Raw genomic sequence first — 15,589 nt, 5'->3', positions numbered from 1 at the left:
ACAGGATTACAACAGTGCTTAAAGCCAGACACATAAGTACAAGCCCGCAGCAGCACCACACTTATACACAGACACTCCTTCAATGACCTCATGTGGTATTCTGTGTCATTTCCATTATGCAGTGTTTGGTGGTGATAAGCCGAGGGCGTACAGTGACGGAATGAGTGTCAACTGTTCTCAAGGCCCTTGACATTTACACGTAGAGATATCAAACTTGGGTCCCTGTCATAGGTCATTTCTCAAAGGTGTAAGTGCGCACGCTCTGTTTCTACCTTTCCCTCTCTGGCGGCCTGTTTGTTTCTCTGTTTCTGTCTTTCTTTTATTCCTGGGCCAATCAAGCAGTCATCCAGGGAAAAGTTTGACAAAGGAGTAGAAGAAATGCTTTTTTTTAATTATTATTATTTTCAGATGAAATCACAGGGCAGGGTTTTTAGCTGTTATAGCTGTGAATCTGTGCTCGGACTGACGTTTAAGCCCCTTCTAGGACAAACACAATTTGGCTGTCAACTCAATGAGGAGAAGGAGAGGAGGATGGGGGGGGGGTAATGCACTGTATAGCTAGAAATGAAAGGATGAAAAGAGGGAGAAGAGGTTCAGTGTATACATGTTAGTGTGTGTCTGCATGTGTGTGCAGGAGGGGAGGGATTGTATCTTTGACGCTTGATTGAACATATTGCACTTGTGTGGACAGCTCGAGAATATTGCTCATATTACTTCAGCATCACTTCTCCACACTCACTTTCTCTATTCCTCTCTTAGTCCCTGCATCTTTCTCGTTTGTGTGTGTGGGGGGGTGTGTTTCCCCCTCAGTTTGTGATAGGTGCGAATCAGTCTCTCTAAAAGGCTTGTAATTGATTCTGCTGTAATTGGTCAATGACAGGAGATGCTTTGGCAGAAATGGAGCATAAACACGTCTTAGACACAATTTGCAGGATCAATGGGAGGCAGCCTGCTCGGGTGTGAGTGAGAGGGCTGAGATGGGAGTAAGGGAGGGAGGGAGGAGAGAAGGAAGGAAGTAAGGGAAGGTCTCTCAATCTCACACTGCAGCACAGGGGTTTTTAAGTACCACCGCTGCGTCTGATTGAGGCAAGAAGGCTGAGAAAGCTCAGCGGATCAAAGACTTTTCAAATAGCTTTCTGTCTTTCGTTTTGATTTTTTTTCTTCTCTTTTTTCAGCTGTCACACTGTGGTTTTGTTGAGTAGCAGAGTCATTGACGCAGCAGGGGAACTTCGAAACAATGAAAGGAGAAATAAACCCCAATGAAATGCTAATAACACACATAAAGAAAAAATAGTTTGTGATTTGCCTGCACTTTTTACATTTTTTTCCACCCTCTCCATTGAAGAGATACAAAGGAGGATTGGAAATACGATACTGTTATGCTTTAAAATTTGATGGGCACGTCTTTGTGAGAGATAAGTGGATATTTACGGTTTTGATATGCCTAGGAATATTCTGTTAGCTTGTTGATGCTTTGGTTACAGATATTTGATTCGCCGGGATAAACTAAGGTATCCTGTCCTGATTTTTAAAAGAAGAAAAGAGAAAGGGAGATTTCAAACACATTCAAGGCGTCTATCATCCTGTGTGCACATAGCAGAGGACAAAATAGCATGTAGTTGTATTTTATTTAGCAAAAACTGCTAACTGTGTCCCAAGGGTTTGATGTTATTCTTTTTTCTCTGATTAAAGTGGAAACTACTTTTCAACAACTAAAAAATGTGTCTGTGAAAACTGCATGCAGCTTACAGGTTATATTTGTGCGTGCGTGTCTCTGCAGGGATACGAAGTGCGGAAGATAACAGCCATTGACCAGGATCTTGGTCGACCAAGAGGAATCGGCTACACCATCATCACAGGTCTGAGTCACATAATCGATCTGACATCCGCAGCACAGAGAGGGGAATCGATCACCTCTTATCATAATTCCGCAGTAATAATAGACAAGTCTCATCAAGCACAACAGTCAATAACAGCAGAGAGGAGCGCCTCAGAATTGGAGAATAGGCTTGGCTCTGAGCATTTATTAATCACTGTTTTGGTTCAGTTATGCAGAAGTCAGCTTTCATTTTGTGTTATCATTCTTAAGTTGGCTTGTGCCATCAAAACAGGATTATGATTTGTCAGCGTGACAAATTTTACCTTCGGCAGACGAGAAGGATGCCACGATTTTTCTGTTGTCGTCTCCGTTTGCGCTTTTTTTTGTTTTGTTTTCTTTAAGATTTTGTTTTAGATTTGAGATAAAGGGCCAAAACAAATGACCGCCATATTAAGCTCACTTCGGAAATCCCTGACTTGTGTTGGTGTTACTATATCTGAGAGCTTTACTTTGGAGTTGTACAGCTTGTATGGTGCTGATAAGGATGAAGCAGTGATCCTGCATTAAATACTCAGTTTTCTTACTTCTGCCAAGGATATGATGTTTATGCCTGCCAGTTGCTTTGTCTGTCTGTCTGCCAGGAAGATATCTCACAAACTGAACTGACTTCATGAAAGTTGGTGGACAGATTGACCCTGGGGCAAGGTTGCTTAAAGTTAAACTTTGGTGTTGATCCGTATCTGGGGATAGACAGGTATTTGTAATGACATGAATACTATATTCATCCTTCCGAGGCTCAAGGAATCAAATTAATATAAAGATTTCGTGAAATAATTATTGTTATGAGTACTAACGGCATGCAGCAAAAGCATTGCGTATTAACTCTGCACACACTTTGTAGCTTTGTGTCTTAATCTTTATGCGCCACTGCACCACTTTGCTCTGTAAAACTGGCTTCACATGCTTCGTAATCCTGTAAAACTCGTTGTTAAGCTTGCGCTAAAGGTGCAGATGGATATCTGGGAGAAGTTACAACAAGAGTAATATTGACTGACTATGTAACAGGATAATCTTTAAATGCACCCCAGTATTATGAATATAACTAGATTAAGTGAATGATTCAGCTGTCATGTTTACACCTGTGCCAATTTATCTTACAGTTAGCTCTTAATGCAGGAAGCATAACTCAGAACAGCTTAATGACATAATGATGACAATATCCTAAATTCCTCCTGCTGTAGTCAATCACTCTCTTTTTTAAGATGCTATTATTTTGTAACTACAACTCTTAATCAGTTTAAAAGAAAAGGTATTAATGAAAAGATTTGCTGGGATTAATTGCAATAAATTACCTTTTTAAGACTGAAGCTTCTGATCGAAGAATGGAAAAAAGCATGGAATTAATATAGAATTTAATTTCCTCTAAGTGGAATAAGTGGAAGTGAATATTAACATTAAATATAAATAACCCATACTTACAGTAATGTGCAAAAGTCTTGAATCACCACTCATTTCTTTATGTTTTACTTCAAAGTAGCAAGACTGTTGTTCAAGAGCTCGTGAGGCGATACTTATCAAGACTTTCTGAACATCTTTCAAAGACTTTCTTTGGTTATTGCGAGAAAGGCTGAAGTATATCAAATTACACAGGAGAGAGGTGCAACAGTGAGTGTCTGCAGCCCTCTGTAAAACACGGTGGAGGCTCCGTCAAGGTTTGGGACTGCATATCTGCCAGTTCAGCTTGATGATGATCCCAAACACACTGCCGAATTCATTAAAAGCATATTGACTGTCTAATATCTCTATACATTGATGCACTTATCTCCTATTTTCCTATCAAATGATAAATAAATGACAGGCAGCTGAAGGCTTTTGCACAGTCCTGTGGCTTGAATGAATACTTAGTAATATTTATTGAGAGAAATGTAATCATATTGCCCAGTATACCCAGCTAATCAACCTTTTTAATTTTCTCCAAATCAGTAGTCACTGTGACGCCATCTTGCTTGAGTCCATTTCCTTATTTTAAACTTAAGCATGCTCGTTTTAAGTTTCGACGTTGCCCCAGGGTAATTGGCCTGGACAAATGTTTATAGAGTTAATTACTGGAAGGCAGACTTTTTTTTTGTGCACATGGATATGAATGTATTTTCATGTGCCAGAAAAGCAGAACTCATGGAAGTGGATGCAGGCCAGACACAGACAGATCGAGAGTTGACTGCACATTAACTTAATGTTAGTGCTATTTGTTGACATCGTATCTGAAGAGGATGGAAAACAAGTTTACCTGATGACTGTTCCATCAGTTTACCCTCAGCTGTTTCTTTTTTTCTCCTCATTGATGCACATTAACACCTGTTTTGACACGGGGACAGTGAGCCACCTGTGCAATTTACAGAACCCTACACAACTTGTGAAGTGATCTAGCCGTGCTAATTGTGTTCATTTTTCTTTCTAATGTGTCAGATATTACAATTGACTCACAAAAAAGAATGCAGTAATTTTGACAGCACTATTATAAATTATTCTTGACTGTCACAAAGCTTCTGTGAGCGGCAAATAGTCAATTTAAATTATGATTTATATCTGAGTAATTGACCCAGTTGTGTTGCTTGTATGCATCACAGCCGCTGAGCGTATCAGTCAGACTTGTGCGGCCTGTTTGAGAATACAAACCTGAATCATAGTTAATCAGGAGAGACATGAAGCATCTCTATTTCTATTAAGATAAAACACACAAACACTTTTGACTCTGTTGTCCATCCACTGCTGCAATGCTTCTTTAATACCCCTGCAGGGTGTTTATTTCAACCACAATCAGTGTTTCAGTCCTGAAGGACGAACAATCCCTCAAAGATCCTTCAGGACTGAAACATTGATCTGCGTGGTGGAAAATAAACACCCATTGGGAGGATTACAACCGTCTGTGGACTGTATCCTTTAAACTCTGCTTGCCCCCTGTTGAGCCCAGAATGGCCAGGATGGAGGGACATCGGTGCCTCCACTATTGCCAGCTGGCTGATAAGGGCTGGCACCGCTTGATATGCTTGGCACACCATGGGAATTTGTGGTGATAAAGATATTCAGTCTTCTACCATCTGCTGAGTCACTGCGCAATCTCACAGCTGAACGAAGGAATTTGACCCTTTGTCCACGCATGTGCGCAGCCATGCATTATTTGTGAGTGTGTGCGCTTGATAGCTGTATGCTCAGGACAGAGAGGCCACTGCCCAGCCCACTTCTTTACTGAGCTCACCATAAACCTGCTGCTCCCATTCAGTGCACACACCTACTCAGTCTTACTTACCGTCTGCTGCCACATGTTGTATTGTTGTGTGTGTTGTGCTTGTTGCAAAGTTGAGCTTGGCTGAGTTAAGCTCTGGAGGAGAAAAGCATTAAAAAGACATTAATTAGGTGGTGCGATGTATTCCCGGTCGTTGCAAAATCAAGAGTTATAGCACCGCACTAAGCCCTTATGGAGATGGAGTCTGTAGGCTTGATAAAATCATTATAAGTTTGATAGATAATGGAAGTTGAAGGGTGATGTAGTGCTAGGAGATAAAGGTGGGAGGGTAAGGTTATATGATGATGCATTTTGCATGGATATATGTGTGTGTAGCCTCTATATGTGTGTGCTTGTACATGCACGCTTACACATATGCCTCTGTCTATCTGCTCAGATTGGTGCGAGGGCGTGCTTGTTTGCAGACTTAAGTGTGACTCTGCATGACTCCTCTCTTGCCTTCCCGCTCCTCACCCCGAGTGTCCTCTGAGACTGCGGCTCACTCCTGCGGGACTCGTCTCATTAGTTCAGTAATTAAGATAAACGAGGTTTTAATTGCAGCTGTGATTCACGCTAATGATTGTGGGACTCAAGATGAGGATTTCCTCTCCCTCCTCCAATCAGAGGAGTGTATCTGGGATTTGATGTGTACATGAGATAGAATCACAGCGCTCTGCCCGCAGTGTTGCAGTTGTTATTTTTTTGTTATGATGAAGGAGATTCAGGGTAGCGGTTCTGATGGTAAATCCCCGGTCCACAGGGTGAGACTTAGCCCTCTTATTGGACCTCTGACTCACTGCTCTCATTATATATCACTTTAGCAATAGCCCACTGCTGAACTATCCACTGGATTTTTCCTGCTCTAAACATCTGTGGGGGGTTTTCTGACCCAAAATGCTCCAACAATTCCTCAATTACTGGAAATGAGAAAGAAAGGTTTTATCGCACACCTATAGTGGCTGTTGCCTTAAACAAACAAACATATTCATGTATACTCCTGACAGAGTTTTGGTTTTTTTAAGTGTGGCTAAAACACTATCTTTCTTCTGAGTTGATGGTCGGTAAATTACTTAATGCTCATCATTGTCAGTGGTACTAAAGTCGCTCCAAATATACAAGTTACTTTTTATTTCATGCATTTATTACTTAATGATGTTGATTCCTGCATATCTTAAATGGGGCGTGCAGTATAATCATCAAAACAGCGTAAAAGCAGCTTAAAAGCAGCATTGACCATGCAATGTGCCTGCAAACAAGATTAAAAGACAATACTTAATTCACGTTGTAGTAATCATGTTAGCATGCTCCTTAGTGCTGAGAGGCATGCTGAATTGAAATAAAATCAGTCCAGCATGCCTTTTTGCGATTATTGTATTTGTCATTTTTGCAAGGCTTTTTATTTGGGAAAGCTGTGCAGCAGATCCTTATTGATCACTCTTAGTGGTCCTTCTTCCTACTTATTCAGTCACACATCTGCCATGTAATAACATTTAAATACACATTAAAAACCTTTTTTTAAAGAAAAAGAAGAAGAAAGAGAAGCTCAGTCATTCAGGAGTGACTAGGGAGTAGATCTGTGGCTCCTCCTCCTTGGGGTAGCTTGTGCTTCAGGTGTTTCTGTATGAAAACATTTGACCTCAGGATGGATGGTTGGATGGATACTTGGCACCCAGATGTCTTTGGAATCAAATATCTGCGTGCTTCGTCTTGTTTCACTGCTTGCTGTGACTCCTGTTCCTCTCAGGAATATCAGATTACATGTTCCCATGACAGTTCTCCTCTAACGCTAGCATCTCAACTTTGACTCCAGTTGTTAGATCTTTGGAAAGATTTGTCAGATTAATCCCTCTAAAAGATAAGATCATAACAGCTTTGCACCTCTGTCATCACTGAGATGATGCTCAGCTATGCTATCAAGCTACAGCAGAGCTAAAGAAGAAACTAAGCACATAAATAAATTGCGACTAAAAAGAAAGGTAAAGATCAAAGAGTACACAAACCCGGGGTGTTTCTGACTGATGAGCTTCTACACCAATGAGCTTCTGCCATAGCATTGTATTACATTATTCACATCTATAGCATTACATCATAGCTTTTGGACAGCAACTCAAGCAATAAACAATCCCAAAACATCAGCCATCATCTGCTCAAACCCATCCCTGAGGATGATAGGGGGGAAACACAGACAACACTAGTCAGTCTCAATGACACCCCCAATGACCTAAGGAACTATCACTCTAAAGCCCAGATGGACTCATTTTAGCACAATGTCTACTCGCTACATGCTCATGTCTGTCTGCACACATATATGCTCAGACAGATCACCTACTTCACACTTACAGACAGATATTAAAGCACAGTATTCATCTTAAGAAATATAAAAAATACCCCAATATTGACCTACTGAACATATTTTACCTGCTAAAAAGAACTTTCTGTCTTGCTTTCTGTGATTTCTATTATAGAGGACTTGAGGCAAGCAGTCTTGCCCCAAAAATACTGCTGTCCGTTAGGATAAGAGTTAAGCTTGTGTAAAGTTTCTGTAGCCTCTCCTCTGCGCTGTAATAATAGTGTAAGAATAAGCAGAATAAAAATCAGCCTTGCGTCTCACAGAACGAAAGGACATCCCCCAAGCCTTTCATATCAGCCTCTTGTTTATCTTTGTGTGTTTGGTTCTATCGCTTTTGTCACATGCAAGCACAACTAATCCCACTCTAAGCTCCTTCCATCGCTACACTTTTATTTCCTTTTAGACCATTCTTCCTTTCTCATTGTAGCATCTTCATGCTGGGAAACTGCAGCAAAGATGTTATTTAATTTGCAGCTAAAGTAGTACAGATTTACAATATCATCACTGGGTATTTTGAAGTCTGTCAGGAACCTGAAGAGCAAGACCACATATTGCACGTACACATTTGCCTATGGACACAGAGACAGAACAGGTGTCCACTGTCCACTGCACTTAGTATTAGGGGGGCATCCTCTAGCCTGCCCTCAGCAAAGCAGTGTCACAGGTACGGCCATGCCATTTCCTGCCTGGACACACTGATAAGTTGTAAAGGCGATTATTTCCCGTTGTCTGTCTTTCCCCACATATCTTTATCTCTCAGTACTGCTACACCCTGATGCTCTGATTCCATGCGACTACTGCCTAACTTGTATCAGCAGACATGTTGTAATATGGACAAGCCTAATACCTGTTATTCTATAGGGAGCTCTTATTGTCACTGTCGCATCACGGGGATTTCTCCTGGTTTTCAATTAGACGCTCTGAGGCTCACCACAGCCCGGTGCTATGTAATCTCTCAGGGAAGGCAGATAGTCTGCGGGATGCTGATTGTGACACAATCCCAAGACTAGTGAAGTCTAGTAGAGTGCAGCAATCAAATGCAATCACAGCCAAGTCCAGGCCTCACTTTGTTATGGTGTGATCAGCCTCAGCTTTACAGCAACTAAAATGTGAAGTCAATAATACTGATCATCTCCTTACGATGCAAAATCTGCTGCGTTGTGAGGGCATGATGCTCACATCTGTGTGGATGTTATTCTGACATGTGCTAGCCAACTGGATGTGGTGGAAGAACAAGGACACCCCGCATGGCAACAACCCTCCTCAAAGGCATCAGCCCCTGCTAGCAGAGCAATGCATCGTGAAAGAGCACAAAAACTGCACAGCTGTTCAAATTCTTTTCCACTATTGATCTCAGTTATTGGTCTGTATTTTAATTGTAATAAAAGGTCTATTTTGCTTTTGTTATATTTCCAGCATACACTGGAGGTTTATCAATTGCTGTTCTATTCATTTACCCTTTGGATAAAGAGGACACCGCTGGCCTTAAGAAGTGATATTCTAAGCTATTGGCTTGTGAACAACAGCATTTCCCAATGTAAAATCCAATTTCCTCTTCTGCTGTCTTCTAACCCGCTGCTGTTTTGTACTCTGTGCAAAAACTGACTTTGTGTTGTCTAGCACGCTGCAAAAAAATCAGATAATAGGGTAAATCAGTCTAGCCTAGTCTCACTGAGAGACACCGACAAGATTTTTCGCAAACACGCTGCTACAAATACACTTCAAATACACACACTAGCGATAAGACCACACTGCCAGTTCAATACTCAGTTGAAAAGAGACTGTGACGTCTTGGGCTGACAGACCAAATCCAGGAATCAATAGCTGTAAGCCTAATTATTTTTCATGAGACCTGAAGATTGTGGATCGTGGATACATTTATCTGTGACCAGGATGAGAATTGTGTTGGTCTGAGGTTAGGTTAGGTCAGTGGCATCTTGAGCTAAAGTCATTGGAGGAAGCACACAGAATGTTTTAATGCTGTTTGTTCCTAATAAATATGTAATAAAGTAGGATTTATGCCCTGTCCAAACTGCAGTTGGACACTCTCCCATTCCACCCACACCCTTCCAACAATGGTCGTGGGATGTCTTCAATTATTTGTAACGTTACCAAACCAACAGTATTGTTGTTGGCCAGCAGGGTAGAGGTAAACTGTACTTCTCTTCCTCTTTCTTTTGTTTGTTGTTGTTCTTACTTAGCTGTTAATTTCACTTTTCACACATAAGTCAATAAAAAACTAAGCTATGAGAAAATGTTCAGCTGCAGGTAGAAGAGCCAAAAGCTTGGCCTGATCATGTCACGTCGATGGGTGTGGGATCATGTGCAATGTCACAGAACAAGTAAATTTGACTAGTTCTTTTGGTAGAGGCACAAAAGGCTAACATCTCATTGGATTCACTAAGCACATTCAAAGATAAGTGGCTGCAAGTGCCTGTTGTAAAATCAAGTCAATAAGTACTGCTATGGAAAAAAATTCCACTGTTGTTCAGCAATCCGCCCACTCGTTACTGGAAAAGCAGCATTTGTCTAAATGTTTAGAGCAGGGGTGTCAAACAAAATGCCCGGGGGTCAGAATTGGCCTAGCAAAGACTCTGGTCTGGCCCATTTGAGAGCTTTGGAAAATGTGAAAGAGGGCATATATTTTAGACTTTTAACTATATTTTACTAAGTTTTCCTACTAATAAATACCTTCCCCATGCCCATTCATACTGCAGTGAAATAATAGATAAAGAATCAAATGACAGAAAAGTTCTTGTTTTTTCACTATCAACTATAGAACTTTATGAGATTTTATTATTTGGTTTTTTTTACAATGCATCCAGAAAAAGGACATTTTTTGCAAAATACAAAAAAAAAAATCTTATTTATAATTACAGCTGTCTGGGCATTGAGCTTTCAGTACTTTTTCCATAAGTTCACATTTATTACTTATCATTTAAGTCGTGCTGACAGATTTCTTTTATTTTCTACAGCAGTATGTTTTATTATGTACAAAAAGTGAGACAAGCTGCTGAATATACTGACAGAAATGGGAAGCCCACTTAAAATCAAAGTGGGCTGTATGTACATGAAAGTAAAGCTTAATTTATACATCTGTAGAACCTGTGCAGAGCATGCAACGTAGCCTAGCAAATGGCCAACACCATTAACAGCATTTACACAGGTTGCTGGCAATGAAGGGGACCCACATCTCTGGAGCTGCACATCAGGTTACAGCATAAGTTAGGCTTTAGGGCTTCAGGTGGCAGGAAGGGTCAAAGCACAAAGACCGCTTACGTCCATCTTACTAGCTGTGTCAACCTGAGTGATCTGTGGTTACAAACAGAAGTCGGTTTCATCTGCCACACATTCTCAGACAATACTTGTCCTTGAATCTTTTCTGAAGAAAAAAACTTTTGATGAAACTAATTCATTTAGTATTCATGAAATGCAGCTTGTCTGCCAATGGCATTATCACTTCACATCGCAGACACACAGGAGCACATGCATATGCACTAGTAGCTGTCATACACTAAAGGGTTTGTGTGAATGCACGGATGAGCACGTGCATAAGCAAATCAGTGTAAGTGAGAAGCTGTTCATTTAGATTTTGAAGTGAGTGTAGTTTGAAGACAATAACTAAAACCTCATCATTAATATGAATGCCTGTAGGCGTAATCCTTAAAAGTGACACTAATTTGTGTACATTTAGCAAAGTACACAAAATCTTAGCCCCGAGCCTCTAAGCACTGGCTGCTTGCCATATCACATTACTAGAATGTTCCAGCGCCCCCATGGTGTTGTCACCAACTAGAAAAAACAGTTGTCACTAGCTTAGTCATGGCGATTACACTCGGAGAAGTCCTGTTTCGGCTGTCCTCAAAAACTCGAGTTTTGGAGAAAGTCATTGTTATCCACACGTCGCACACCCAGTTGAACTCATCAGATCAGATCCTTTATATCTTCTGCTTCCAGGGCAATCCTCCCATAATAACTACACGTGTAAGTTTTCCACTTTTGCAACTTAGAACACGGAAGTCGCCCAGAATCACTAGCATGTTTTCCCCCCTGTGTCTGCACTCGCTCCTTTGCTGTTTGTGAGGGAGTGAATTTCAATAACAAAACTGTTCTCAGGAAATAAGCCTTCACTCCATTGTTAATGATGCAAGGGTGTAAATGTGTTTGTCAATACATAATATGAGATCTACACTCGTGTTTTCCACCTATTCTTTGGTAATGCCGAGATTCTTCAAAAGTGGCAAATTATTTGGATTTCTTTTATTTTGTAATTGTAGCATTGGCCATTGAAGCTGTTGAGCACATTATAAATTCCCAGAAAATAAGAGCTGCTTGTGTGAGTTTGTGTGTGTCTCAGTGCCTGTGGGCATTTCTCGAGGTGTGTGCGTGAGTGGATGAATTTGAGTGTGCAGGCCCACTCTAGACAAAATCATGCCATGCTTTCTCATTTTCCAGTCCAGTACTGTTGGTAATGTGAGAGCATGGCTAATCCCCTGGAGTCTCACATCACAGAGTCAAACTCTCCTGGTTAACACTAGATGCACTCTGACACACACACATACACAAATCTTTGAATTTCTTCTTAGGAGTTTGAAATTGAAACAGCAAAATATTAACACGCACAAAACACAAATTGAAGTAACAAATTTGAATTTCAAAATTCAAATAAAGAGTTTATTGCTATTTGTGTATAATTTGGGTGCGTGTGTATCTTTGAACAGCAATTTTCATCCGTTGGGGGTCTAATCACTGTGTCCTAGCAGAGCACTGGAGAACACTTTGCATCAGCAATTAGATTATGATTATATTTTCTTTCTCAGTGGCACCTCTGAGTCACCCTGTGTAATTTCAGTCTGTCTCTCTGGTCAACTCAACACAGCGGTGCCTAGGTGGAAGGCCCCTTCAATGGAACCTGAAGCAATGAGTCAAAGCCTCTTAACGGATGCATGCAGAGAGTACAACCAGCAGCCTGCTGTTATCTCGCAAATGTACATTACAGCACGGCACTCTAGAGCTTTTTGTAGATGCGCGTGTTTGTGTATGCACGATAGCCGCTCGGCCAGGTGAGCACCCACTCGTCCGGGCAAGGGGCGGCTGTTGGCGAAGATTGGCATTCTAGTCAGGCCACTGAAGCTGACAAAGCAATTTAGAGGCAAGATGCCCACACTGAGTGGGTCTAAGTCCCTGATGCGCGTTACCCTCCCACCACCTCTAACAATTGTTGTCAACATCAACTTGCCTGCCTCTCCCATCAGGCAAAAAGAAATGTTGCAATGAATGTTGTGTCAGCTTAGTGTCACTAGTGCGTAACACAAAGTGGCAGTTTTTTTGTGTTTTTTCCCCCCCATGCACACTCTTACAACAACACACTACTACACTTCTCCTAACAAGATACTTGGGTCTAGCGGTTACTGCAGGATTATTACATTGATTACATGTGGCCTTTTTGCAATATTCTGTGTTATTGATCCTGTGTTTCATTGTCTTCCTGCTTCCGATAGTTTTCAGTGTTCCACACCTATTAGGACTGTCGCCCAAAGAAAAATAAGAGCATCTGCCGTTTTAGCAAATGGCCCAAAATGATTGTTGGTCAAATTCATGTTGGGAATCATTTTGGTGACCATAGGAATTATTAATGCTGACCATGAGGGGCTGTTTCATACTGATGGTCTTTTGTTTCTTTGGTTTGTTTTAATCATAGCGATTGCCTCTAAAAAATTTGGGGGGTATTACAGTTTTTCTCGATTGGTTTGGCTCATTTCCTGAAACCGAGATGACATTCTCAAAATAACATGGACAAATCTCCAAACCACCTTGCAATTGTTCACAACAGAATGTCATTTCTCATTGGTTTTATCAAATTGCAAATGCTTTAGTACATGTCTCAAGTGACTCTGTGCTTCTTTTCAAATGATTATGTACAAGTAGCTACAGTTAGCACAATGAGCCCACATTTAGCACATTTTCCAAATAAATAGATCTTGGCGATCTAAACTGATTAGTTGATTTTTCAGTGAAATGGTCACTCACTCCAAAACATATCAGCATGGTTTCAGTGTGTAAGTCATCATATGCACAATTGTCTGTTCAACTGTCAAAATTAGTCAAAGATATAATACCATGAAAGTATGTCTTGGAACATTTGATAAAGTTATGACAGTACTTGACAATCAATCAGGTGAAAGTAGAACTAACGAAGGAGCAGTTTCCCACATCTCAGATGACCATGAAACAGATTTACGGGGTACCATTTGAGAGAAACTCTGACGGAGTGAAAGGGCTGCGGTACCAGTATGTGCATGTAAGTCAACTACTGGTTGTCTATCATTGTAACACTATTACAGTAAGACATGGTTACCACTGTTTTTTTGTTTTGCGTTATCCTTTTTACCTTCAGAATCCAGCTTTGTGTGACTAGAGCATTTTGCCTAGAAATTGTCTTCAGTTGTCCACTCCCTGTTTTTACAGTACTTTAGATCCTCCCTGCAGTATCTGTCTCTACTTGACTGATTAGATTTATTTCTATTCTATTGTAGAGAATAATGGCATTAGAAGGCAACGAAACCCCTCACATCCTAGTGTTCGTTGATGAAGCTGGCTTCAACCTGGCCAAAGGTCGAAGGCGTGGCCGTAACATCATTGGCCACCGAGCCACTGTGGATGTCCCAGGCCAGCGAGGAGCAAATATAACAATGTGTGCCGCCATATCAGAAAGAGGTGTGGCCACACACATTCCCAGTTTAGGGCCCTACAATACGCAAAAGCTCCTCAATTTTTTGGACCACCTTTATACTGATCTGATCCCAGAAAATGAGAAGAAGGACCTCAGCTACCACATTATGTCATTGTGTGGGATAATGTGAACTTCCACCGCGGCCCACGCATCAGAACCTGGTTCACCACCCATCCCCGGATGCTGATGGAGTTTCTTCCACCTTACTCTCCTTTCCTAAATCCAATTGAGGAGTTTTTTTCAGCTTGGAGGTGGAGGGTGTATGAGCATCAGGCTCAAGACCAGAGGGCCCTGCTGCATGCAATGGATGCTGCATGTGAGGACATCACAGGGGATCAATGTAGGGGATGGTTGAGACATTCACGCCGTTTCTTCCCTCGCTGCATCGTGACCACTGAAAATATTACTGTACTATAGATCTGAAACCTTATTTACAGTATGGTAGGCTAGAGTTCTTTTTGTTTTTTTTGTTTTTTGTTTGTGTTTATAACTGTTCACATTTACAGAATCCTGTATATGTTTTCTTTTCACAGTATGTTCTCTAATGTTAACATTTCTTTGTACGGATAAGTATGTTTACAGTTTCCTTGAGTATGAGTGGTTTATTGGAGGCTGATTTTACTGTAACATCTTTTAGTTTTATTCATAGTGGTATTCTGTTGCTAGACCTGTGCCTCAGTGACAGAACGTCTAAGCATTTTGACTTGCAGTGCTTAAACAATACCAAAGGTATAATGCATTTTGGGGGCATTGACTATTTATATGAGAAGGATATTTAGTTTTGACACATGGATAAACTCTTTTGGGAGAGGTGTGAGCTTTTGCAGGGGATCCATGGTGTTGTGCTAAACCATCCAGGTTATTTTGACAAAAGCACTAAATGAATGCACATGTGCCAAGGCACTTGAGAAGGATCTGTGCTATTTTGACTGTACTGGCCTTTTATATGGGAAAGGAATCTGCTTTTGAAGCATGGACGAAGAGTTTGGGGAAAGATATTTGATTTTGCTAGTGAGCTATACTGTTGGGCAGAACTGTAAGACTGTTTGGCCAAATGACCTTATGGTTTTGAGAATGTCATCTCGGTTTCAAGAAATGAGCCAAACCAATTGAGAAAAACTGTAAGTATTATATTTGACTTAAGGCAAATAAGCCACTAAGTCTAATGTTAGCCAACAGCTTGGAAAACATCAGACTTACTGGCTTATTGGCTCGCTAGTCATTGTGCAGTTCATCAATAAGGTAGTCTCGAAGCTGAAGGATAGGTTTTATGATGGTTTTAATCCTTGTCAGCATCTTTATATTTCACTAGACAGACAGACAGACAGACAGACAGACAGACAGACAGACAGATAGATAGATAGATAGATAGATAGATAGATAGATAGATAGATAGATAGATAG

The 15,589-nt window shown here is 40.9% G+C and overlaps 1 protein-coding gene across 2 annotated transcripts in view; it reads left to right on the top strand.

Moving 5' to 3' along the window:
* Positions 1-15,589, top strand: part of cdh23 (cadherin-related 23) — a 201,466-nt gene that overhangs the window by 88,573 nt on the left and 97,304 nt on the right. For both annotated transcript variants that reach the window (XM_042222847.1, XM_042222846.1), the window contains exon 9: positions 1,781-1,859. In XM_042222847.1, the coding sequence (XP_042078781.1) occupies positions 1,781-1,859 (79 nt within the window). The remainder of the gene's footprint in view (positions 1-1,780; positions 1,860-15,589) is intronic.

This window comes from Haplochromis burtoni, unplaced genomic scaffold, assembly GCF_018398535.1.
Source record: "Haplochromis burtoni strain Fernald_Lab_line unplaced genomic scaffold, NCSU_Asbu1 Contig_96, whole genome shotgun sequence".
NCBI lineage: Eukaryota > Metazoa > Chordata > Actinopteri > Cichliformes > Cichlidae > Haplochromis > Haplochromis burtoni.
Note: the sequence above shows the minus strand (reverse complement) of the source record. Positions and strands in the feature narration are given on the sequence as shown.